Consider the following 23,636-nt stretch of genomic DNA (forward strand, 5'->3'; position numbering starts at 1 on the left):
GCCAAGTTGGCTATCTGGGGGAGGATTCTGGGCTCAACTCCCATCTCTGGCTTGGCTGGCACAGGGCCCCGGACGGGTGAGGAGAACTGCAATGTTAACAACGGTGGCTGCGCCCAGAAGTGCCAGATGGTGCGGGGGGCAGTGCAGTGTACCTGCCACACGGGCTACCGGCTCACAGAGGATGGTCGCATGTGCCAGGGTGAGCTGGGGCCCGGTTTGGAGCAGGACCATGATGCTGGGCAGGGGCAGCAGACAGGTAGCTGTGTTTCCTATAGGTGAGGCATTTGACAGACATGACCTCATTTCATCATCACAGTAACTCTAGAAAGTGGGGATCATCCCTCCCATTTCACAGATGGGGAAACTGAAGCTCAGAGAGGTTAAGTAACTTACTGAAGGCCACAGAGCTGGTGAGTAGCAGAGCTGGGATTCCAGCCCAGGTCTGCATGACCTCGAAGCCCTTAACCACTTGTTAAATAGCCTTCCCACTAAGCCTGGGAAATAGATGGGAATGTGGGCAGGAAGGCAGCTAGTCAGCGGGGGAGTTGGGGTGGGAGGATGGCAGAAGGGAGATCTGACCCTGTCCGGTCCTCACAGATGTGAATGAATGTGCTGAGGAGGGGTATTGCAGCCAGGGCTGCACCAACAGCGAAGGGGCTTTCCAGTGCTGGTGTGAAGCAGGCTACGAACTCCGGCCCGACCGGCGCAGCTGCAAGGCTTTGGGTAAGGGATGTTGGCATTTGGCTGGGTGAGCAAAGGGCTGAGCACGGAGACAGCCAGGTTCTCCAGGGCTCAGAGATTTGCTGAGAGGTGGGGAGATAACTGTCTCAGTAAAATGGAGCTGCAAGGTGCTTTCTGGGTCCCAAGAAAAACCCCGCTGGGGTGGGGTGGGGTGGGGGAGTTTATGTTGGAAGCTCCCACTAGTAATGATGCCGACAGCTCGGGACGTGCCCTAGTGGACAAGGGGCCCCATATGTCAGCTGAGTTGCTGGGAGTGCATGCTGATGGGGCAGCTCTGGAGGCCAGTGGGGTCCCCATCTCTATACCATGTCCCAGGGCCGGAGCCTGTGCTACTGTTCGCCAATCGCATCGACATCCGGCAGGTGCTGCCGCACCGCTCCGAGTACACGCTGCTGCTCAACAACCTGGAGAACGCCATTGCCCTCGATTTCCATCACCGGCGCGAGCTTGTCTTCTGGTCAGACGTCACCCTGGACCGGATCCTCCGTGCCAACCTCAATGGCAGCAACGTGGAGGAAGTTGTGTCTACGGGGCTCGAGAGCCCAGGTAGGGAATAAGGCCCCTTGGGGAGGGGTAGGGCCACACCATGTGCAAAGCACCCTTGGAAGGAACAGGCTAGTGGATTGCAAACCTTAGGCAGCAGAACATCTTCTTCCAGTGAAATCTTGGATGGCTTTAATAAAGAAAACATTTATTAGTATACATTAATTTCATTAGATTTATAACATTTGCTCGTTTTGAGCTCAGTCAGTGAGGATAATGAGACTTTTGATGAATGTAATCATTTGAAATCAGAGCTTTAAGGATGACAGTTACAGTTCTCTATCAGTCTTTGCATCCATTTTAATTCTGAATTTCGTTTTGATTGCTTAGTATTAAGAATATTCTGATCAACCGAGATAAATATATCCAAATGTTTACAGATTGAAAAAACAACAGCTCACTTTGCAGTTTCAGACTATTCTACAAGCAGGTGAAGTGAGTTAGAATTTGGTAAAGAGCACATTTGACTCAAATGCTTACAGCACTTCCCGAGTGCCTCTGCAAAACCCTGAAGCCACAATTTGCAAACCCCTGAGCCGGTGCAGTGAGGGGCCGTGGGTGTGGGTCAGGGAGCCAGAATTCACGAAGTGGAATATGGTTGGCTATGGTGGAATATGGGAGGAAATGCATTACCTTAGACAGTTACTTGACATCACTGTGCCTCAGTTTCTTCCTCTTCATGGGGATTATAGTACCTAGCTCATGGAGTTCTGACAATTAAGTGAATTAATATATGTAAAGTGATTCGAACAGTGCCTGGCTCGAGAAACTGCTTCATGTCAGAGTTTGCTCTTGTTACTATGGCACAGAGGAGCCTGGGCTGAATGCCTGACACTTTCCCACTGCCTCTTTCCAACAGGGGGCCTGGCTGTGGATTGGGTCCATGACAAACTCTACTGGACCGACTCGGGGACGTCAAGGATTGAAGTGGCCAACCTGGACGGGGCCCACCGGAAGGTGTTGCTTTGGCAGAACCTTGAGAAGCCCCGGGCCATCGCCTTACACCCCATGGAGGGGTGAGTGAGTTGTGTCTCAAGTTCCCAAATCCCTCTTACAACGTCTAGGGACAGTTCCCAGGCCACCTGGGCCAGGCTTTATGGAGGGGACATTCTCACGGTGTGCTGTTAACAGCGTGGACTCTGCACCCAAATACACCTGGATTTGAGTCTTGGCTCTGCAGTAGTGGGCTGTGTGGCCTTAGGCTGATCTCTCTCTGCCTCCATTTACTCACTTCTAAATTAGTGATAAGAAACATACCTATTTTAGAGCTGTGTGAAGATTAAATGAGATGATGCATTTTCATTGGCATAATACGATTAGCTAAGTTGTAGATGTTTAGAATTTTTATTATTGAAGAAAAGTCTTCTGAAATGGAAGTTTTTAGCTTCTGGCTTTTAAAAATTCAATGCAGTCAGATGAGGGAGGTGTCCTCTAAGATGTTGCAGTTGTAGATCAGCTGTTTTCAAAACACTGTGTGTGTGTGTGTGTGTAAAATACAAAAGGCAGTGGCAGAGATTGTGACAAAGAAGAAAGTTCTCGTCCTAACTAATATTACACTTTATTGTCAATTCCACGAGGGTTGGGATTTTTGTCTTTGTTCTCTGCTGCACTCCCAATGCCTAGGAATAGTGCCCTGCCCGTAGCAGATACTCCAGAAACAAAAAGTGTTAAATGAATAAATGCCCTGTCTGGAGACATTTAAAAAACTCTGTGGACCAAACAGAATGTGTCTCCTACCAGTTGGAGTCCCCTGGGTTAAGTGGATAAAAGCCCCCTGCCTGATTAGTGTCCCGATTACCTACCCGCCCTCTGCTGCCTGCCTCTCAATTTCCTTTTCTCTCTTCCTAGTACCATTTACTGGACAGACTGGGGCAACACCCCTCGCATTGAGGCCTCCAGCATGGATGGCTCTGGGCGCCGCATCATCGCCGATACCCATCTCTTTTGGCCCAATGGCCTCACTATTGACTATGCTGGGCGCCGTATGTACTGGGTGGACGCTAAGCACCACGTCATTGAGAGGGCCAATCTGGACGGGAGTCACCGAAAGGCTGTCATTAGCCAGGGTGAGGCTCTTCCTCCACTATCCTTCATCTCTCATCCTCTTTCCCTCATCCTGGGCCCCAGGAGCCTTGGCAGCGGGTGAGATTTGTACAGTTGCCAGGCTCAGGCCCAGGAGCCATGGCAGGCCGTGTCTGGACTGAGGTCCTCCTGAACTTTCCCCAGGCCTACCACACCCCTTTGCCATCACGGTGTTTGAAGACAGCCTGTACTGGACAGACTGGCACACCAAGAGCATCAATAGCGCTAACAAATTTACTGGCAAGAACCAGGAGATCATTCGCAACAAACTCCACTTCCCCATGGACATCCATACCTTGCACCCCCAGCGCCAGCCTGCAGGTAAAAAACTGCCCACCGGGAAAACCTCTGGTGCCACTGAGACCTTCCTTGCACCTGTCATGGTTGCCATTGTTTCTCACCAGGAAATTTGAGATTGGCGCTGACTTGGGCTAATTCCCCCCTCTGCTGGACATTTAGGGTGGTACAACATTGAGACGCAGGAAAGACTCATCCAGCTTCACTGTCCCCTTTCTCATTCAGACATTTATATGGTATCTTCTGTGTGTCAGATATTCACTGTGCTTGAAGTTGGGGGAGTTATAAAACATATCCTAAGACATAGCTCCTCCCTCTGGGGAGCTCACATCCTAGCTAAAGCTCTACTCACTAGCCTTGGGACTGCCTCTGCCAACCTTCGGTCTTACCTGACTCTGGGCTCTTTGAGCAGGGAAAAACCGCTGTGGGGACAACAATGGAGGCTGCACCCACCTGTGCCTTCCCAGTGGCCAGAACTATACCTGTGCCTGCCCCACTGGCTTCCGCAAGATCAGCAGCCACGCCTGTGCCCAGAGTAAGTGGGTCTGGGGCACCGGCCTCAATGGATGTGCCTTGTGAGGGTGGGTGGAAGGAACAAGGGATAGGAGATTGGGGGATTGCCTGTTGTGGGGAAGAGCCAGGCTCCTCAAGTAGCCCCTGGAGAGGAACAACGTAAGAGGCTGAGGGCTCCTATATCAAAGCTGAGGGCTAAGGGCCCAGGAGTAGTCACTCAAGGCTCAGTGACACACACAGTCGAGTATGAACACTTGCAACCAGGCTTGAGTATCATTTCACAAGGTAGGATGCTGTATCTCTAGGCAGCAAGAGGGTTCCCGGCCCTTCTAGGAAGCAGGGGAATGGTTTCCTACCTCTTTACCTTTAGCTTCACCCTGTTAAAGACTTTCTTTCTTTCCCTAAACTAGAGAGCCAAGATTAGGACTTCTGATGATGCTTTGTTTACATAGGCCCTGGATAAATATGTGCCTAATGAGTGAAAGATAATGGGGTTCCCTGGTTGCTCCCTGAATGGCTTCTTTGGCTTCCTTTGAGCTCCTAAAGGGGCATTGCGTTGAGAGGTTGGCCCTGGCTAGCTCAGAGCCGCAGGTGACTTTTCCTAAGAATAGTCCAGAAAGGAGCAATCCATATGGCACAGCCAGTGCTGTATGGCACAGCCAGTGAGGGGCCTAGGGTAATTCCTCACATGTCAGCAGCTGTTCTCATTTACCACTGGGTACCCACTGACCCTCTTATCTCTGGTTCAAATCAAATTTCTCTTGAGATCTGGATCCTTTCTGGAGAGTGAGATTAGGGAAAATATTCGGAGGAACAGGGGCACTATCATTCGCCACACATTGATTGAGAACCTAGTTCCCCTGAATTCTTTTGTGCCCAGCCCTTCCCATATTGTCTTAATCAGATGCAGGGAGCTTCCCCTCAAGGGTTTCTCAGAGCTTAAAAGAAGACAGTTGGTAAAGTCAGGTAGGAAGTGCCTTTCCAGGCAGAAAAGTATACTGGGAAGTATTCAGACAGACCAGAATACGGGCAGGGGCTGGAGGAGAGCCAGCTGGGAGAAGCTGTGTAGGGGAGTGGCCAGACCGCCCTCTCTGGAGTCAGACCTGAGTTCAAGTCCCTGCTCTGGTGCTTTGTAGCCTGGGATCCTGGGCCAGTTACTTGGCCTCTGTTAGCCTCAGGATTGCTCATTTAGAAAATGAGGATAAGAATAAGATGAACCACAAAAGGTTGTTATGAGAAAAGGAGACAAGGAAGAAAAGCAGCAAGCTCACTGCCTGGCCAGAAGTGCTCCGTAAATAGTCATTATCGGCTAAAGTTGTGGAGAGAAGAGCAGGAAGAAGGGATCCAGATGACGGAGTGGAGCAGCGGAAGCTCTGAAGCAGCCATGGAAGTCAGAGGGATAGTGTAGGGGTTGATAGGTTCTAGCCAGTGCACTGGAGGAGACCGAGTGAAGTAAGAGGAGAGAAAAGTTGAGATGAAGTTGACAGACACTTACTTACACAGGATGCACTTCTGGGCCCTGGGTAGAGTCTATTTCCTTTTGACCCTAAAGTCTGATTCTGCCAGCACGAGCTGCCCAGTGGCCAGAGGGGACCTGAGATGTGAAAGTAGGGGATGGAGGGCACCAGATCCCAGGAAGTATGATTGAACCAGATGTCACACAAGTGAGCATCTGTGTCTGTCACTGTTATTGGATTTAGAGCATTAAAAGAAGACCCCTTTCGGCCTTTGATCAGGTCTTGACAAGTTCCTGCTTTTTGCCCGAAGGATGGACATCCGTCGGATCAGCTTCGACACAGAGGACCTGTCCGATGATGTCATCCCACTGGCTGACGTGCGCAGTGCTGTGGCCCTTGACTGGGACTCCCGAGATGACCACGTGTACTGGACAGATGTCAGCACTGACACCATCAGCAGGGCCAAGTGGGATGGAACAGGACAGGAGGTAGGGCCCAGCACGGGCCCAGGCCCCTGGGGAGGGCAGAGATTGAGGGGTGGAATGCACCCTCTCCTGGGTAAGGGCTTCCCGTACCTTTGCCAGCCTGAGGATTGGTGGCTCCAGAGCTGGGGCGCAAGTCCAGTTGGTGATAACAACTTTGCTTCCTGCCCAGGTGGTAGTGGATACCAGTTTGGAGAGCCCAGCAGGCCTGGCCATTGATTGGGTCACCAACAAGCTGTACTGGACAGATGCAGGTGTGTACAGGGCAGCCATGGCCTGACACTCTGGGATTCCTCTTATTAAAATCCTGGCTTCAGGTAGAAGGGGCCCAGTGTCCCTCCTAGACCACTTCTGTCTTGACCTGAGGTCCTTGATGGATCAGGAGTGGTGGGGCTGCTGCCAAGCTGAAGCTAGAAATTCACATCTGAGCATTTGCCAATCAAATAGCAGCTACTTCTGTGTAGCTAATGCTTGAGAATGTTTTGAGGCATTTCAGATAAGGAAACTATGCCCTATGATTTTCCTGCCATCGCTGCCGTGGTAAAACAGGCATTTTCTATTAGCCAGATGAGTGTGGGAGGCAAGGGAAATGCCTTAAACCAGAGCTACTCAAAGTGTGGTCCCTGGACCAGCAGCATCAGCATCACCTGGGAACTTGTTAGAACTGCATATTATTGGGCCCTACCCCAGACCTGCTGAATTAGAATCTTTGGGGGTTAGGTTCAGGACTCTGTATGTTAACAAGCTCTCCTGATTCTTAATGCACACTAAAGTATGGGAAGCAGTGCCTTAAATTATAGAACAGAGTGGGTTGCTTGGGTTGGGGAGGCCTTGCTCTTTGAAGAAATGGACCTGATCGTTTCTTTGAATTTCTTCTCAAGGTTCAGTTCACTAAATATCCATTGTGCATCTATCACAAAATATTACTTGAGCATCTGTTGCATTCCAGGCTCTGTGCTGGGCATGGAAAGTAAGAGGGTAAGTGACCGAGACTAGAGTTAATATCTTTGCCCCCTACTTCTTGGTAGGGACAGACCGGATTGAAGTGGCCAACACAGATGGCAGCATGAGGACGGTACTCATCTGGGAGAACCTGGATCGTCCCCGGGACATCGTGGTGGAACCCATGGGCGGGTGAGCACCTGCTCCTTTGGAACGAGCTGCACCCACCCCCCAGACCTGAGCCCTAGAGAGGAGTCTGGAGGTTAGCGAGAGTGGCCAGATCTGATGGACACACCATGGCAGCAAGGGCAGCTGCAGACAGCACAGAGCATAGTGACAACTCTGCCTCCTCCATGGATAAGGGAACCTTTTAAATTTTTTCATCTTTTTTTTGGTGGGGGGGGCGGGTGTCTGCTTACAAAAATAACTTATTTAAAAATAAATAAATCAGTAAATCTGTAGAAAGTGAAGATTTCCTGTAATCTCACTCTCCAGCAATAACCACTGTTAACAGTTTAGGGTATTTTTTTTCCAGATTTTCTTCTATATGTATATATACATTTGGTGGTGATGGTGGCTTTGGGTTTACAGTAATGACATATTGTTTTGTAACCTGGTTTTTTCCCTTGGCTATATATATCTTGGATATCTTTCCATTTGATTATATAGATCTACCTTGTTTTAATGATTATATAGAATTCTGTTAAATTTATGTACCGTAATTATTTAACCCATCCAGTCAAGGAAACATTTCTTATTCTCCATTCTCACTTCCCCTCTTTCTGTATTCCCAAATAGGCTTTGTTTGCTGAGCACTCCTGGAGCCATGGGCTCTGCCTTTATTAAGACTCTGGGTACCTCTTGATAGACTAAAAGGTCTATCTCAAGACCTTCAGAGATAGCTCTGAGCCCAGGACGGGGCTGGAAACTGAGGCAGGAGGGTGGGGCAGCTATTGCAAGCAGAAACCCTGAAACCCTAGGCACCCTGAGTCCCCACTGGGTATTAACTGGAAGGCTTGTAAGACCCTCTTGCCTGTGCCCAGGTACATGTATTGGACTGACTGGGGTGCAAGCCCCAAGATTGAACGAGCTGGCATGGATGCCTCGAGCCGCCAGGTTATCATCTCTTCTAACCTGACCTGGCCTAATGGACTAGCCATTGACTACAGTTCCCAGCGGCTGTACTGGGCTGATGCCGGCATGAAGACGATTGAATTTGCTGGACTGGATGGCAGCAAGAGGAAGGTAAGGATGGCGCTAAGGTGTCCTCGCACAGCCCTGACAGCCTCCAGGGGCGTCACTCCCTGGCTGGCAGCTGACAGGTGCTGTGGGGACCCAGGCGTGGTGGCACCAGAATGGGGCATGTGGTGTTTCTCTGAGGCTGTGGCTGCCCTCCAGAGCCCTTGATGCTGCTTGATGATGAAAGGAAACTAGGGAATCGTGTGGATTGTGGGCTAGGGGGTATAAGTGCACAGACTTTACTAAATAACCATCACAACTAACACTATTTAATCGTCAATTGTGTACTGGGCCCATGATCAGTCTCTTTGTTTTTGTTATTGTTTATTTTGGTATCATTTCAAACTTACAGAAAAGTTGTAAAAATAGTTCCAAGAACCAATAGCTAACATTTTGCCACATTGTTGTATCGTTCTCATTCTGTCTCTTTCTCTATCTACACACACACACACACACACACACACACGCATACACATGATTATTTTTCTGAACCATCTGAGATTAAATTGGAGACATCCTGTCCTTGACCCCAAAATATTCCAGTGCATATTTTCTAAGAGCAAGAACATTGTCTTACATAACCACAGTACAATGATCAAAATCAGGAAATTTAAGATTGATACAATATTACTATCCATAGTCCATTTTTGATTTCACCAGCAGTTGCCCCAATAATGTCCTTTATAGCTTTTTTCCTCTTTTTTTCTTTTTTAGTCCAGGATCCAAGCCTGATCACAATTGTGTTTAGTAATCATGTCTCTTTAACCTCTAATCTGGAACACTTCCTCAGCCTTTCTATGTCTTTCTTGACCTTTGTATTTTTAAGGAGTAAATGCCAGTTATTTTGTAGTGTCCCCCAATTTGTCTGATGTGATTAGATTAAGATTATGTGTCTAGGGCAGAAATACTACAATAAGTGAAGTCGTGTCCCGAGTTCTCAGTGTGTCTCATCAGTAGGCACAGATGTCGGCTTGTCCCATTATTGTGTTGTTAACTTTGCGTGGTAAGGTGGTGTCCACTGTAAAGTTGCTATTTTTCCTTTTGTAATTAATAGGTAATTTGTGCAGATATGCTTTGAGATTATGTAAATAATACATGATCTTTTACAATCATCACACAGCCCTAGTAGCCAGGCACTGTCACAGTTATGTCTCAGATTGGCAGACCAAGGCGCAGAGAGATTTTATAACCAGCTGTTGCTCAGGGTCGCACAGCAGGTGGTGGTGGCAGAGCTGCATTCTGATTCCACGCCCAAGCTCTCGACCACTGCTCTGTACGGGAGATGACTCAAGTGCTGGGGCCCTGGCAGGTGCTGATCGGAAGCCAGCTCCCCCACCCGTTTGGGCTGACCCTCTACGGAGAGCGCATCTATTGGACTGACTGGCAGACCAAGAGTATACAGAGCGCCGACCGGCTGACGGGGCTGGACCGGGAGACCCTGCAGGAGAACTTGGAGAACCTCATGGACATCCACGTCTTCCACCGCCGGCGGCCCCCAGGTGAGCAGCCCTGGGCCCTCATTGGCTTCTCTTCAGCCTTGCTCTGCTGTACTCTTCCCCATTGACTCTACTCCTCCTCTCTACCCAGTGTCCACACCTTGTGCTACGGAGAATGGCGGCTGCAGCCACCTGTGTCTTCGATCCCCAAATCCAAGGGGCTTCAGCTGTACCTGCCCCACGGGCATCAACCTAATGCCTGATGGCAAGACCTGTTCACCAGGTGAGTATAAGCATCAGAGACCTGGCTAGAGCCTCTCCAGGAGGGGCAGTGGCTCTCTTCCTTCCTTGCATACGGACTCCAATGTGGTCTGAGAAACCATGAGTCCTGGTGCTTCTAGAGGCTTAGGAGAGAGACAGAGCTTTTAGAAAAGAGAAGAGGTCCAGGAGAGGCCCAGGGGAGCAGGTAGACAGGATCAGAGGCAGGGTCCAGCTAGTTCTTATGGTGTCTTCATGCATATTAGAAAAAGATGCTCCTCTCTCAGACATTATACTTTCATCTCTTGGAAAATTGTCACAATATACTGATTTGGTTAGAACAAGTCACTTTAGTTCCATCTGCCCCAAATTGGTATAGTAAATATTAAAACATATAATATCTACGGTGTCATGGTACCCCCATTGGATGTGGCACTTTCATGAGTGCACAACCAGCACAACCTATGTAACAACCTTAATTTTAATTCTACAGCTACCCTGTTATTGTCCCCATTTTACAGATGATGAAACTGAGGCTTAAACAATTTAAATAACTTGCCCAGGGTCCATAACTAGAAACTAACAGAGCCAGGGCATGAACTTCAGTTTGCCTTACTCCAGATCCTCTTAATGGCTATGCTAGGTTGACTGTCCTCTTTCCTTCTCTCCCCACCTGGCCAGGCATGAACAGTTTCCTCATCTTCGCCAGGAGGATAGACGTACGCATGGTGTCCTTGGACATCCCTTATTTTGCTGATGTGGTAGTACCAATCAACATTACCATGAAGAACACCATTGCCATTGGAGTGGATCCCCAGGAAGGTGTGTGTGGCCCCCCTCCCCACCCCAGAAGGCCACCTGGCCTTCTGTCCCTGCCCTACAGCAATTGCTGTCCTTCCCTTCCCACCACCTTTGCCTCCTGCTAAGAGCCTGGCGGCTCCCTATTCCCCCTGGCACAGCCCCTTCCCCTGTCTCTTCAGCAATTTCTTTGGTTGTGAGGGCGTGGTTTGGGTCTTCCTCTCCATCTCTGCCAAGAGCTATCCTGTTATGATATTTCTACATTTTCCTTGATTTCCTCTGCAGTGGGGTACTGGGCTCTCAGATATGCCCTGGTGTCTTAGGGCATGAGTCAGTTTTGTGTGTCCCTTTGAGGGAGGCAAGGGTCCAGGTGAGCCAAGCCTTTCCTTTCCAGGAAAAGTGTACTGGTCAGACAGCACCCTGCACAGGATCAGCTGTGCCAATCTGGACGGCTCACAGCATGAGGACATCATCACCACAGGTAGGTCTTCCTCCCAGCCCGGGGACCACCTGTCTGGATACATAGCTGGGGAAAAAGCCCATCTGTTTTAAGGCAGGAGCCAGTGTGTTCTCTTGACTTCCCACAGGGCTGCAAACCACGGATGGGCTTGCAGTGGATGCCATTGGCCGGAAAGTGTACTGGACAGACACGGGAACCAACCGGATTGAAGTGGGCAACCTAGACGGGTCCATGCGGAAAGTGTTGGTGTGGCAGAACCTTGACAGCCCCCGGGCCATTGTACTGTACCATGAGATGGGGTGAGAGATGGCTCTGTGGCTCTGGGCAGCAGGATGGGCCAGCTCAGCTGGGGCTATGGGTGGGATGAAGGTGGGCAATGGAGAGCAAGCTTGCTTCACAGGAACACTGAGACTGACCTCCCTGGGACTGTTCCACTCCCTTGTGACTTCCTTCATGGTGGCAGTGTAGTGTAGAGGTTAAAAGCATGAGCCTTGGAGTAGGAAATCCAGGATTCACCATTTATTAGCTGCATCTGTCACTTTAGGTCCAGCATTTAACCTCGCTGATCTCAGCTTCCTTACCTGTAAACTGGAGGTGACAGTGAAAAGGCACACCTTGTGGCCCTTGCAGGGATTAAGTGAGAGAATGCATAGAAAGTACTTTTTTTTTTTAATTGTAAAAAATATAACAAAATTTACCATCTTAACCATTTGTAAGTGTACAGTTCAGTAGTGTTAAGTGTATTCACATTATTGTGAAACAGATCTTCAGAACTTTTTCATCTTGCAAACCTGAAACTCTCTACTCATTAAACAGCAACTCCCCCTTTTTGCATATAAAACACTTTTCACAGTGTTTGGCATATTGTAAGTACTCATAGTATACAGGAGCTGTGGGAATGACCCCCTAGTATTCTTCCTTGCCCAGGTTCATGTACTGGACTGACTGGGGGGAGAATGCCAAGTTAGAGCGGTCTGGAATGGATGGCTCAGACCGTACGGTGCTCATCAACAACAACCTAGGATGGCCCAATGGACTGACTGTGGACAAGGCCAGCTCTCAACTGCTCTGGGCTGATGCCCACACCGAGGTGAGGGTCCCGCTGCTTCCCAGAACCCTGCAAAGATGGGAGAGACTTGTTTGGGATCTCCACTGAGGGCTCCCACCCTCGGTGATAGCCACCCCTGCCTTCTCCTTCCTCTACAGCGAATTGAGGCCGCTGACCTAAATGGTGCCAATCGGCACACGCTGGTGTCACCTGTGCAGCACCCATATGGCCTCACCCTACTCAACTCCTATATCTACTGGACGGACTGGCAGACCCGTAGCATCCACCGTGCCGACAAGGGTACTGGCAGCAATGTCATCCTGGTGAGGTCCAACCTGCCAGGCCTCATGGACATCCAGGCTGTGGACCGGGCACAGCCACTGGGTAAAAAGACCCCTTGGGCTGTGAGCCAGAGCCTCTAGCTTTCTGGGAGTCTCTCAACATCAGAGATATAGCCAGAGTGCAGAGATTCCTTTACAGTCAGAGAGATAGGGCCCTGCCTAAGCCCCCTTCCAGGATCAGGCTGTGTTCCCTCTGGGTATGGCTGGCATTACAACTGCATGATGCTGTCACCTTCAAAGGGCTCCTGGAGACATCCCTGCTCCTTCTACCTCATCCCTGCCAGGCATCAAATCCTGTCCTTTAGAACAGCTGAGAATCAGGCACAAGACATTAGAGCCTTTGTAAGATTCAGACAATATTCCAGGCTGGGTGTCCAAGCTCATACTTCTCTCTCTCTCACCACCAGGTCTTAACAAGTGCGGCTCAAGAAACGGTGGCTGCTCCCACCTCTGCTTACCTCGGCCCTCGGGCTTCTCCTGTGCTTGCCCCACTGGCATCCAACTAAAGGGAGATGGGAAGACCTGTGATCCTTCTCCTGAGACCTACCTGCTCTTCTCCAGCCGTGGCTCCATCCGGCGTATCTCACTGGACACCAGCGACCACACAGATGTGCACGTCCCTGTTCCCGAGCTCAACAATGTCATCTCCCTGGACTATGACAGTGTGGATGGAAAGGTCTATTACACAGATGTGTTCCTGGATGTTATCAGGTATGAGTGTCCCTGAAACCTCTAGAGGACACAGACCTGCTTCCGATCCCTGATGGGTGAGGCCATGGTCTGTGTTGACCTCTAAGTGGACTCAGTGATGCAGCAACTTGGATAGTGAGTTCTGATCTTGACTTGTTAGCTTTGTAATGTTATCATTTATGGCAGAGTTTCAAACTTTTGTTTTTTTGCTTATTTAAAGATTAATAGAAGCTCAGTACGTAAAACAAACGAACAGATAAAGTCATGCTGGGGACCTGGAGCCTTCTTCCCCTACCATTGGGCCCTTTGGGAGCTCCAAGGATCTCCTAAGACTCATTGATGAGTCGGCCATGTAGCTAAACCATGTATCTGTAATATAATACAGGAACCCTGGCCAAATGCCAAGGCTTATTGTTATTCACAAGGTCATGGTTTTTTTAAAAAATATTTTTTATTTTAATTTTTATTACTCTTTTTTTTTTTTTTTTTTGAGAAAGATTAGCCCTGAGCTAACATCCAATGCCAATCCTCCTCTTTTTTGCCGAGGGAGATTGGCCCCAGGCTAACATTCGTGCCCATCTCCCTCCACTTTATATGGGAGGCCGCCACAGCATGGCTTGATAAGCAGTGCGTAGGTCCACACCCGGGATCTGAACCTAGGAACCCTGGGCCACCGAAGTGGAGCACACGAACTTAACTGCTACACCATTGGGCCAGCCACAGTTCTTTCAGTTTTTTACCCCAGCACAGCTGAGCAATGTGATGCCCTGCCACCAGTAAGAGGGGTTTGCCACGGCAGAGATTCTCAGGTGGAAGAACAAGGGCACTCCCTTTGGTTCTCTCTGAGAGAGAGAGGTGTATTAGAATTTGTGGTGGGGGCAGGTGGGCATATGTGGTTTAGACAAGTCCCCCACGTGTTTGTGACATGCCCCCATCCTGAGGTTGAATTCCCTGGTATAGGACTTCTGTGAAATCACACAGGTAGCTTTCAAAAATCTGCCTTTTTTATTATTTTGTTTTGTTTTTGTGAGGAGATCAGCCCTGTGCTAACATCTGCCAATCCTCCTCTTTTTTTTTGCTGAGGAAGACTGGCCCTGGGCTAACATCCGTGCCTCATCTTCCTCCACTTTATATGGGATGCCGCCACAGCATGGCTTGCCAAGCAGTGCATTGGTGCACGCCCGGGATCCGAACCGGCGAACCCCGGGCCGCCGCAGCAGAGCGCACGCACTTAACCACTTGCGCCACCGGGCTGGCCCCAGAAAAATCTGCCTTTTTGTAGTAATCACCACGTAGCAATCTTTGTCTCTTCCTTAAGGTATAGGGGGATTATTAACCTGTCTTCTGGCAAGACGTGGGCCCACATGCCCCGCATTTACAGCAGAAAACACTGTCCTGCCAAGAATTTATTCATTAATTCTGCAAATATTTTAAATACCTACTATGCTAGATACTGAGGGATGTACTTATAGATACTTGCTCTCTGCCCCTACGAAGTTTACAGTGTAGGGGAATCCAATTATGGGAACCTGGATTAAAGGGATTTCAGTCTATTGCTGGTCAGTCTGGTCAGCCATCCAACCCTGGGCTGTTCCCCAAGGCGAGCAGATCTGAATGGCAGCAACATGGAGACAGTGATTGGGCGTGGGCTGAAGACCACCGACGGGCTGGCAGTGGACTGGGTGGCCAGGAATCTGTATTGGACAGATACAGGCCGAAACACCATCGAAGCATCAAGGCTAGATGGTTCCTGCCGCAAAGTGCTGATCAACAACAGCCTGGATGAGCCTCGGGCCATTGCTGTTTTCCCCAGGAAGGGGTAAGTTCATGACCAGCAGAAAAGAGACCCAGGGGAGAAGGGCCTGCTGAAAAGGCCCTTGAAGTGTGCCTGTATGTTAACGGTATCCATGTGTCCCCTGGATTCTCTCATCCTCTGGGAGCCATCTTCCCATGCCTTGGTGATGATGGCACTATTGTTTCTCAGGTACCTCTTCTGGACAGACTGGGGCCACATTGCCAAGATTGAGCGGGCAAACTTGGATGGCTCTGAGCGGAAGGTTCTCATCAACACAGACCTGGGTTGGCCCAACGGCCTTACCCTGGACTATGATACCCGCAGGTGGGACCCCCTTTCCCAACAGTCTCCTGGAAATCAGTGGGCAGAGGAGAGGGTGGTTGAGCTTGAAGCAGTGAAAACAAAAAGACAGGAGGCTCCTTGGTAGGTGGGGAAGAGAAAGAAGTGAGAAGAGTGAGGGAACATATTCTTAGGGCAAGGGTTGCTGAATCCAACCCTCCACCCTCAGGTGGGTTTTGTTTGTCTGGTTTACATATTTTTAACTTGAGTGCCTTCAGCAGAGCACATCCTCTGACTGGGCCACTGGTCGCGCCACCCCCGTCCATCTAAGGGCTGATTCTTCACGTTTGTTACTCTCCTGATCCTTTCAGGCACTGAAATTGGCAACTCTTGGTCTAGATAAAAACTGCTAGAGGGCAGGAGAAGAGGGTGAAAGGGGCTCTGAAGCAGTCAGCTCCCCTTTCTGTCCTCAGAAGAAGGGAAAGGAATCAAAGTCACCTGGAGAGTTGGCAGAATGCTCTCTTTCTTTCCCTTTAGTGAGGTCCTTGTAGACTGAGTTTTTTCTTAAAGAGCATTTGTAAGAATTTGGGCTTGGATTCTTGGGTAGGAGTCAAAGAATAATCAAGTTGCTGAAGATGAGACAGGGTGGTGGCTCCCACAAAGTCACTAGACTTTTTACCCCTCCCCGGAACAGCCCTGGCCTCCCCATTTAGGAGTCACCAAATTCCCCTCTTAAGCTTTGGGACTCACAGTGACCTCTCAAGTGCCTTGAGTGCTCACAGCACCTGCCAGTTCAGCTCAGGAGGGGGCAGAGAGCTCCTTAGGGGGAAGGGCTGGGCTCCCTGGCAAGTGTTTCGAGCAGCCACCCTTCTCTCCTTTTCTTCACAGGATCTACTGGGTAGACGCACATCTGGACCGGATTGAGAGTGCTGACCTCAATGGGAAGCTACGGCAGGTCTTGGTCAGCCATGTGTCCCACCCCTTTGCCCTCACTCAGGTACTGGCTCAGGAGAGAGGTGACTCAGCCTCCTTGATGGGGGTGATTTCTTGGGGTTCTAAGTGGGCAGCCTCAGCCCTAGGTGCTACTGAACCGATGTGCTGTGGAAGCTCATTTTAGGGGTGTTTCCTGTACACTGAAGCCTTGCCACCACATGCCCTGCTGCTCCTGCCCCCCCACTCCCAAGTTCTAGCATTCGAAGGACGGCTGTCAGTAGTGTACGGTGTCAGCTGTGGAGCTTGCTAAAATGCACATTCCTGGGCCCTGAATATAAAGAATCTGCTTCATGAGGGTTGGGCCCAGGAGAATGCATTTTAAGAAGTTCCCCTGTTGATCCTAATGCTGTGGTCCCAATATCTGAGCTCAGGCAGCTCATGTAGTGGCGGTAGGATAGAGAAGCTGAGAGCCAGAGTCTTGAGGCAGCTAGCCAGTTGCTAAGTATTGATTGAGTACCTCCAACATGCCAGCTCTGTGGCTTCAAGTTCTGCCTCTGTCATTAAGTAACTGTGTAACTTTGGACAAGATGCTGAACTTCTCTAAGCTTTATTATCTATAAAATAAATGAGTTTAATGATTGTATCCTTCTGAAATATACCGAAAGCATTAGCACAGTATCTGACACTCCATTCATGTTATTTCTAACCATTTTAATTCATATTAGCTGTCATTGTTGAGAGTTCTAACTCTGTAAAATCACTTGGGGAAGGAAAAAAGATCTACCAAGCCTTGGGCCAAAACGGGGATTCTCAATCATTTGAACATCTTTGTCCCTATTTGACAAATATCCACTCTATGTATGTTCTGTCTTATATCCTACTGGCCAATAAGATTTTGTCTGGCTTTACTTAATGATACGCTTTTTTTTTTTCCCATACTCCAAATATACAACTACAGGATAATATTAAATATGGTTTTTCAATCTACAAGTTTCCCCTGGGGTTGCTGATGTATACCCCGAGGGCAGGAGGGGAACCACTTTCATTGCCCCTTCCCACCCCTGCTTGAGAATCTCAGGATCACTGTATGAGAAGGCAGCTGCCCACAGAAGTAATCAGAGGATTTGGGTCAGGGCTTTGAGTGAAGGGCCCGGAAGAACATGGACCCTAGAAGGACCCCACAATTTACTCCTATTTGCTAGGCATGAAACTCATTTATTCATTGAGCCACTCTGTCAACTGACTGAGGACTAAGTGTTAGGTGCTGGAAATAGAGAGATGAATGAGACACATTCTGTCCTCAAGGGACTTAATCTGGCAGGGAGGACAGACGTAAACAAATGACCATCAAGTGTCAAAACTCACTTGTAGAAGTGAGGACAAGGCACAGAACAGCAAGCAGGAGAGAATGGTAAACTCTACATAGATCAAGGGAGATTTCCTGGACCATATGTTATGTGGGGATGCACAGAAGTTGACCTGGTGGATAAGAGATGAAGAGGGCGTTTTGGCAGAGGAACTGCACATGCTGAGGCACAGAGGCTGTACCGGAGTCAGACTGTTGAATAATATTTACTCTTTTTTGGGTTTCTCTATTGAGTAGCAGGACAGGTGGATCTACTGGACAGACTGGCAGACCAAGTCAATCCAGCGTGTTGACAAATACTCAGGCCGGAACAAGGAGACGGTGTTGGCGAATGTGGAAGGACTCATGGATATCATTGTGGTTTCCCCTCAACGGCAGACAGGTGGCCTCCTGGGTCCTGAGCCTGCTTCCTTTCCATCAGTGGGATTGGTTGGTCACCCCAAGGACTGTTAATGACCAAGACAATTAGAGCCACGGGAGAGCCTTTTGGTTCACATTTTAAGCTCTTAGACCTTTTCAGCCCCCTGTGGTTATACCCCTACTGTCCCTGGGAGCGGGGTAGCCCTGAATCTCCTCTTCTTTGAGAAGTGTCAAATTGGGAGACCTGATTCTGTCCCAGACCAGACAAGCATCTGCTTTGCCCCCAGGGACCAATGCCTGTGGTGTGAACAATGGTGGCTGTACTCACCTCTGCTTTGCCAGAGCCTCAGACTTTGTGTGTGCCTGTCCTGATGAGCCCGATGGCCAGCCCTGCTCCCTTGGTAAGCTGGAATGAATGGCTCCCTGGAACAGCAGAGCCCTTGCAAGGGCAGGGGATCAGCAGCCTCAGCTTTGTCCTTCCAGTGGGATCTCCCTCAGGGGGTCTTATAGCAGAGTGACTGGGAGCAGTGAGTTTGTTATTTACAGTATTAAGAAGGGCCTCTCTAATGAGGACGCCTAGGATTAGGGCAGCTAAAAGGTTGCTTCGTCAAGTTCTCCGGATGCTACTCTTGGACCATATATAGAGATTTTGGGCCCCAGTGGCCCACTCCAGTCCTCTTTTTCTCTCCAGTACCTGGCCTGGTGCCCCCAGCTCCCAGGGCTACCAGCATGAGTGAAAGGAGCCCAGTGCTACCCAACACACTACCTACCACCTTGCGTTCCTCTACCACCCGGACCCGCACATCTTTGGAGGAGGTGGAAGGAAGGTAGGTGGGCTCAGAATGAGATTAGGGCCCTTTGATTCAAATCACCATCTCCTGCCAGCAGAAGACCATAGTCCTAGCTTGATCATTCTGGCAGATGGGAGGGAGATCACATCATTAGCCATCAGTCCCTGCTATGTGGGACTGGAGATGATATTTAGACTTGTAGATTGTTGCAAGTGATTCTCTTTTTAGCTCTGAGGGCAAGAAGCTTTAGGAGCAGCTTTAGAGAGAAATCACTCAGGAGTTTCCTACATGGCGTTCCTCCTTCCTTTCTTTCTGTGACATTTGCTCTCACATAATAGGTTTAGTATATGGTCTTGCCCTACAGTTTACTTGGAAGCCACCAAGCCACAGTAGTCTCTAGGCTGTGGCTTTATGACTTGGAACATCCCTAGGGATGTGATGGCCTTAGTTTATAATGACCTCTAATACTCAGACACACATGCATGTATGTGTGTGCACATGCACACACACCATTATTAAATAAGCAAGCATACCCATGAACGGTTCTCAAATCAAGTGTAAAATATCATATTTCATTAAACTGAAGGTGCTATCCATTTAAGATGCATCCTGATTTAAGAGAGTAAACTGAAAACATGACTAACAGCAATTGTGAGATGCCATTGATTGTAAGACACATTCCTATTTCAGAGATGTTAGAATATAGAAAAAATGCACATCTTAAAATTGATGAAATAGGATGTTACATTCAATTTAGAGAAATTCTATAGCTATGTTTTTTATTTACACTTTACAAAAAATAATCTGGAAATACAGATAAGAATAAAGAAGAAATAAGTACCCATATCCCCATATATAATTACTCAATATTTTTATTTGATATACATATATATTGCAAAATGATTACCACAATAAGTTTAGTTAACATCCATCACCACACATAGTTACAAATTTTTTTTCTTGTGATAAGAACTTTTAAGATCTACTCTCTTAGCAACTTTAAAATAGGCAATACAGTATTATTAACTATAATCACCATGCTGTATGTTATATCCCCAGGACTTACTTATCTTATAATTGGAAGTTTGTACCTTTTGACCATCTTCACTCATTTCATCCAGCCCCTACCCCTCACCTCTGGCAACCACCAATGTGTTCTCTGTATCTATGAGTTGGTTTTGTGTTTTTTTTTTTCAGTTCCACATATAAGTGACATCATACAATATTTGTCGTTGTCTGTCTCACTTATGTCACTTAGCATAATGCCCTCAAGGTCCATCCATGTTGTCACAAATGGCAGGATTTCCTTCTTTTTTTATGGCTGAATAATATTCCATTGTATACATATACTCCATTTTCTTTATCCATTCATCCATCAATGGACACTTAGGTTGTTTCCATATCTTGGCTATTGTAAATAATACTGCATTGAACATGGGGGTGCAGATATCTTTTCAAGATAGTGTTTTTGTTTCCTATTCTTACTATTTTGATATCTATCTTTCTAGACATTTTTCTATTAGAACAATTTTTTTTCATTGTAATATATTGGTCTCTTTACTTTTAATATCAACTGTAACTCAAAAGATAGTTCACACTTGATTTCAATTCTGAAAGCAGAAACATACTAATAATCCCAAATAAGAACTCTAGACTCATGTTCCTAAAATTATAAGATATGCACATGATCAAATTCATTCTATATGCCCCATTTTCTCTTTTTTAGAAGAGTTTATATAGAAAAGCAAACACCCAGATAGAAACATGTACCTTTCTCACTAACTGTTAAGTACTGTCAATCATTATTAATCTGATTTTCTTTAGGTTTGTTTAGAAAACTTTTGAACCCTACTCAGATATTTTCTTGCTGTCAGAGTTCTATTTGAACACTCGACACGTTGTGGTTTCAAATGCTCTTGCGAGTAGCTTTTCTCTAGCCTTTTAGGAGATGCCTTTAATTGCCTGCTCCTAATGAGCCACAAAGAAGTTGCTTTCTTAGCATTTAAGGTTAGTTTTCTGGGCTCTCCCTCTGGATGTCTTGCATATTCCCTTGTGAAAGAATGAAGGGAAGAAAAACAATTTTTTTTTGAGGTCTAATTAGATCTTGTGACGATCTTTATCCAATCAGGTTTGCTTGGCTGGTAGCTTCTTCCAACTCCTCCTGGTAGTTGAATAAAGCCTACTCTTAATGTCCTGAGTATTCTTTCAGCAGACTTCCAGCTCACTCCTAATCCTGTTTCTCCTTTTTGAAGAGTACATATTTTAAAATCCATTGAAACACAATAGAGCATCTTGAAGACAGTGACTCATGCTGATTTCTCTGTGTTTCCTGGGCCTGCTCTCTCCGTGCTTCTGGTACCTCCCATCTGGTACAGTCTCACATCTGAAAGCCCCACTCCCAGGCCTGTCACCCTGATCACAGGACTTTCCCGCTTTCCTGGAGCAAGGCAAGATCTTTGTCAAATACAAGTAGGCTTCACATTCAGTTTTCTGTGCCCCACAGATGCTCCGAAAAGGATGCCCAGCTGGGCCTTTGTGCACATTCCAATGCGGCCATACCTGCTGCTCCAGGTAAGCTCTGAGTGCCCAACTGTTTTGAAAAAGAAGATGGAAGGAATCTAAGTCTCCGCTGATAGCTTCCAGAACCTTCATGGCGACTCTTTGGGGTTGATGAACCCTTTTCTGAGACTAAATCCATAGAAAGAATAATCACGTTAACCGTCACTTATGGAGTGCTTTCCACATGCCAGGCATTTGTTGAGCCACATATGTGTGCATGTGTGTGTACGTATATGTATAAATATATACACATCTCATTTAACCTCTACCAGCCCTATGAGCAATTTATTATTTACATTTAACTGATGAGAAAACCTAGGCTTAGAAGTTAAGCATCTTGGGGCCGGCCCAGTGGTACAAGCAGTTAAGTGCGTGTGCTCCACTGCAGCGGCCCGGGGTTTGCCAGTTCAGATCCTGGGCGCGCACCCACGCACTGCTTGGCAAGCCATGCTATGGCGGCGTCCCATATAAAGTGGAGGAATATGGGCACGGATGTTAGCCCAGGGCCAGTCTTCCTCAGCAAAAAAAAAAAAGAAAGGAAAAAAAAAAGAAAGAGGAGGATTGGCAGATGTTAGCACAGGGCTGATCTTCCTCACACAAAAAAAAAGAAGTTAAGCATCTTGCCTTAAGTCACACAGCTAGTAAGTAGTGGAACTGGGATTAGAGATGCTGACAGAGTCATAGGTTTCTTTTCAGTCCTCTATCCCCGCCTCCTGTGGCCTCTCCTCTGAGAAGGAGGCCTCAGCTATCCTCAGATGGTGTGGGATCCAACACCTACAAAAGGAGCCCTCCATTTTCCCACTTCTCACACTACTATCTCTCTGTTCTTCCTAGGGGAAGGACTTCATGTCAGCTATGTCATCGGTGGACTCCTCAGTATTCTGCTGATTCTGGTGGTGATTGCAGCTTTGATGCTGTACAGGTAACCTCCACCTTGCTGCAGGGGCCATGTGTTCACTGGTTCTCATTAGCCTGTCTGAGATCTCCTGAATATCCACAGATTTGACCTCTGACCAGCCTAATTTCAAGGACTTTGGGTCACTTTCTGACCCTTGGGTCCCTGGTCAGAGCAGCAGAAGGGAGGGGCAGAAACCCAAATACTTTTTTTCCCCAGTGACAGCTCAAATGGCTTCCTCATTTCATGACCACAGCAACCCTTGGGATGTTCTTTATAGACTAGGGCTGAGGGCACAGAGGGTGTTACCCAAAATCACACAGGAAGAGGCAAAGCTGGGACTCACTCTAGCATCTTTGCTTTTTCCACTGCCCCACACTACCTCAAACCATTGAAGTTGGAAATGATTTTCTCTTCACGTAAACACAACCCTTTACTACAATACTGGTTGATTTATCATTGCTCGGTATGGATCATCCTGGGAAGGTGAAGCGTGTCATTTTCAATTTAGAATCTTCTTTTTTTTTTTTTTTTTTTTTTAAAGATTTTATTTATTTATTTTTCCCCCAAGGCCCCAGTAGATAGTTGTATGTCGTAGTTGCACATCCATTCTAGTTGCTGTATGTGGGACGCGGCCTCAGCATGGCCGGAGAAGCGGTGTGTCGGTGCTCGCCCGGGATCCGAACCCGGGCCGCCAGCAGCGGAGCGCGCGCACTTAACCGCTAAGCCACGGGGCCGACCCTAGAATCTTCTTTTTATGACCCTCTCTCTATCTGTTTTCCCCCAAATGCTTTAAACAGAGCTTGCAGCAAAAATGTCAGGATTTTGCTACAGTGGCTCCTGCTAATAATAATAATAACAATAATAGTTACCATTTAATGAATATATATCAACATCACCACCACCTTGTAATACAGTGATTATTATTCCTCACTTTACAGATGAGGATTTGAGGCTCAGAAAGTTTAGTTTATGTCCACCAAGATCCCACCTAGTAAGTTACAGAGATGGGATTAAAACACAGATCTGTCTTGACTCTAAAGCTCAGTGTACTAGTTATCTATTGCTGTGTAACAAATTACCCCAAAACTCAGCAACCTAAAATGACAACCATTTATTATATCACAGTTTCTGTGGGTCAGAAATCTGGATGCAGCTTAGCTGGGGCCTCTGCCTTAAAGTCTCTCCCTGGGCTGCAATCCAGGTATCAGCCAGGGTTGTGGTCTTATCTCATGGCTTGGCTGGGGAATGATTCCCTTCCAAGAGCACTTATGTAGTTGTTGGCAGGATTCAGTTCCTCACAGGCTGTGGCTGGCTGTTGACTGGAGACC

The 23,636-nt window shown here is 47.8% G+C and overlaps 1 protein-coding gene across 1 annotated transcript in view; it reads left to right on the top strand.

Annotated features, from left to right (window-relative positions):
* The window catches only part of LRP4 (LDL receptor related protein 4), a 49,242-nt gene that overhangs the window by 20,094 nt on the left and 5,512 nt on the right, over positions 1 to 23,636 (top strand). Inside the window, exons 10-36 of the mRNA XM_004436926.2 lie at positions 65 to 199; positions 598 to 723; positions 1,057 to 1,287; positions 2,144 to 2,300; positions 3,133 to 3,350; positions 3,511 to 3,687; positions 4,076 to 4,198; positions 5,913 to 6,121; positions 6,288 to 6,369; positions 7,144 to 7,249; positions 8,101 to 8,302; positions 9,606 to 9,795; positions 9,884 to 10,015; positions 10,672 to 10,812; positions 11,183 to 11,269; positions 11,376 to 11,547; positions 12,176 to 12,338; positions 12,455 to 12,680; positions 13,045 to 13,348; positions 14,928 to 15,146; positions 15,312 to 15,446; positions 16,290 to 16,398; positions 17,938 to 18,082; positions 18,348 to 18,461; positions 18,752 to 18,887; positions 21,355 to 21,422; positions 22,245 to 22,332. Of these exons, the coding sequence (XP_004436983.1) occupies positions 65 to 199; positions 598 to 723; positions 1,057 to 1,287; positions 2,144 to 2,300; positions 3,133 to 3,350; positions 3,511 to 3,687; positions 4,076 to 4,198; positions 5,913 to 6,121; positions 6,288 to 6,369; positions 7,144 to 7,249; positions 8,101 to 8,302; positions 9,606 to 9,795; positions 9,884 to 10,015; positions 10,672 to 10,812; positions 11,183 to 11,269; positions 11,376 to 11,547; positions 12,176 to 12,338; positions 12,455 to 12,680; positions 13,045 to 13,348; positions 14,928 to 15,146; positions 15,312 to 15,446; positions 16,290 to 16,398; positions 17,938 to 18,082; positions 18,348 to 18,461; positions 18,752 to 18,887; positions 21,355 to 21,422; positions 22,245 to 22,332 (4,195 nt within the window). The remainder of the gene's footprint in view (positions 1 to 64; positions 200 to 597; positions 724 to 1,056; positions 1,288 to 2,143; positions 2,301 to 3,132; positions 3,351 to 3,510; positions 3,688 to 4,075; positions 4,199 to 5,912; positions 6,122 to 6,287; positions 6,370 to 7,143; positions 7,250 to 8,100; positions 8,303 to 9,605; positions 9,796 to 9,883; positions 10,016 to 10,671; positions 10,813 to 11,182; positions 11,270 to 11,375; positions 11,548 to 12,175; positions 12,339 to 12,454; positions 12,681 to 13,044; positions 13,349 to 14,927; positions 15,147 to 15,311; positions 15,447 to 16,289; positions 16,399 to 17,937; positions 18,083 to 18,347; positions 18,462 to 18,751; positions 18,888 to 21,354; positions 21,423 to 22,244; positions 22,333 to 23,636) is intronic.

The sequence above is a fragment of the Ceratotherium simum genome, chromosome 34 (genome assembly GCF_057802395.1).
Source record: "Ceratotherium simum simum isolate JZ-2026a chromosome 34, ASM5780239v1, whole genome shotgun sequence".
In the NCBI taxonomy this organism is placed as follows: Eukaryota; Metazoa; Chordata; class Mammalia; order Perissodactyla; family Rhinocerotidae; genus Ceratotherium; species Ceratotherium simum.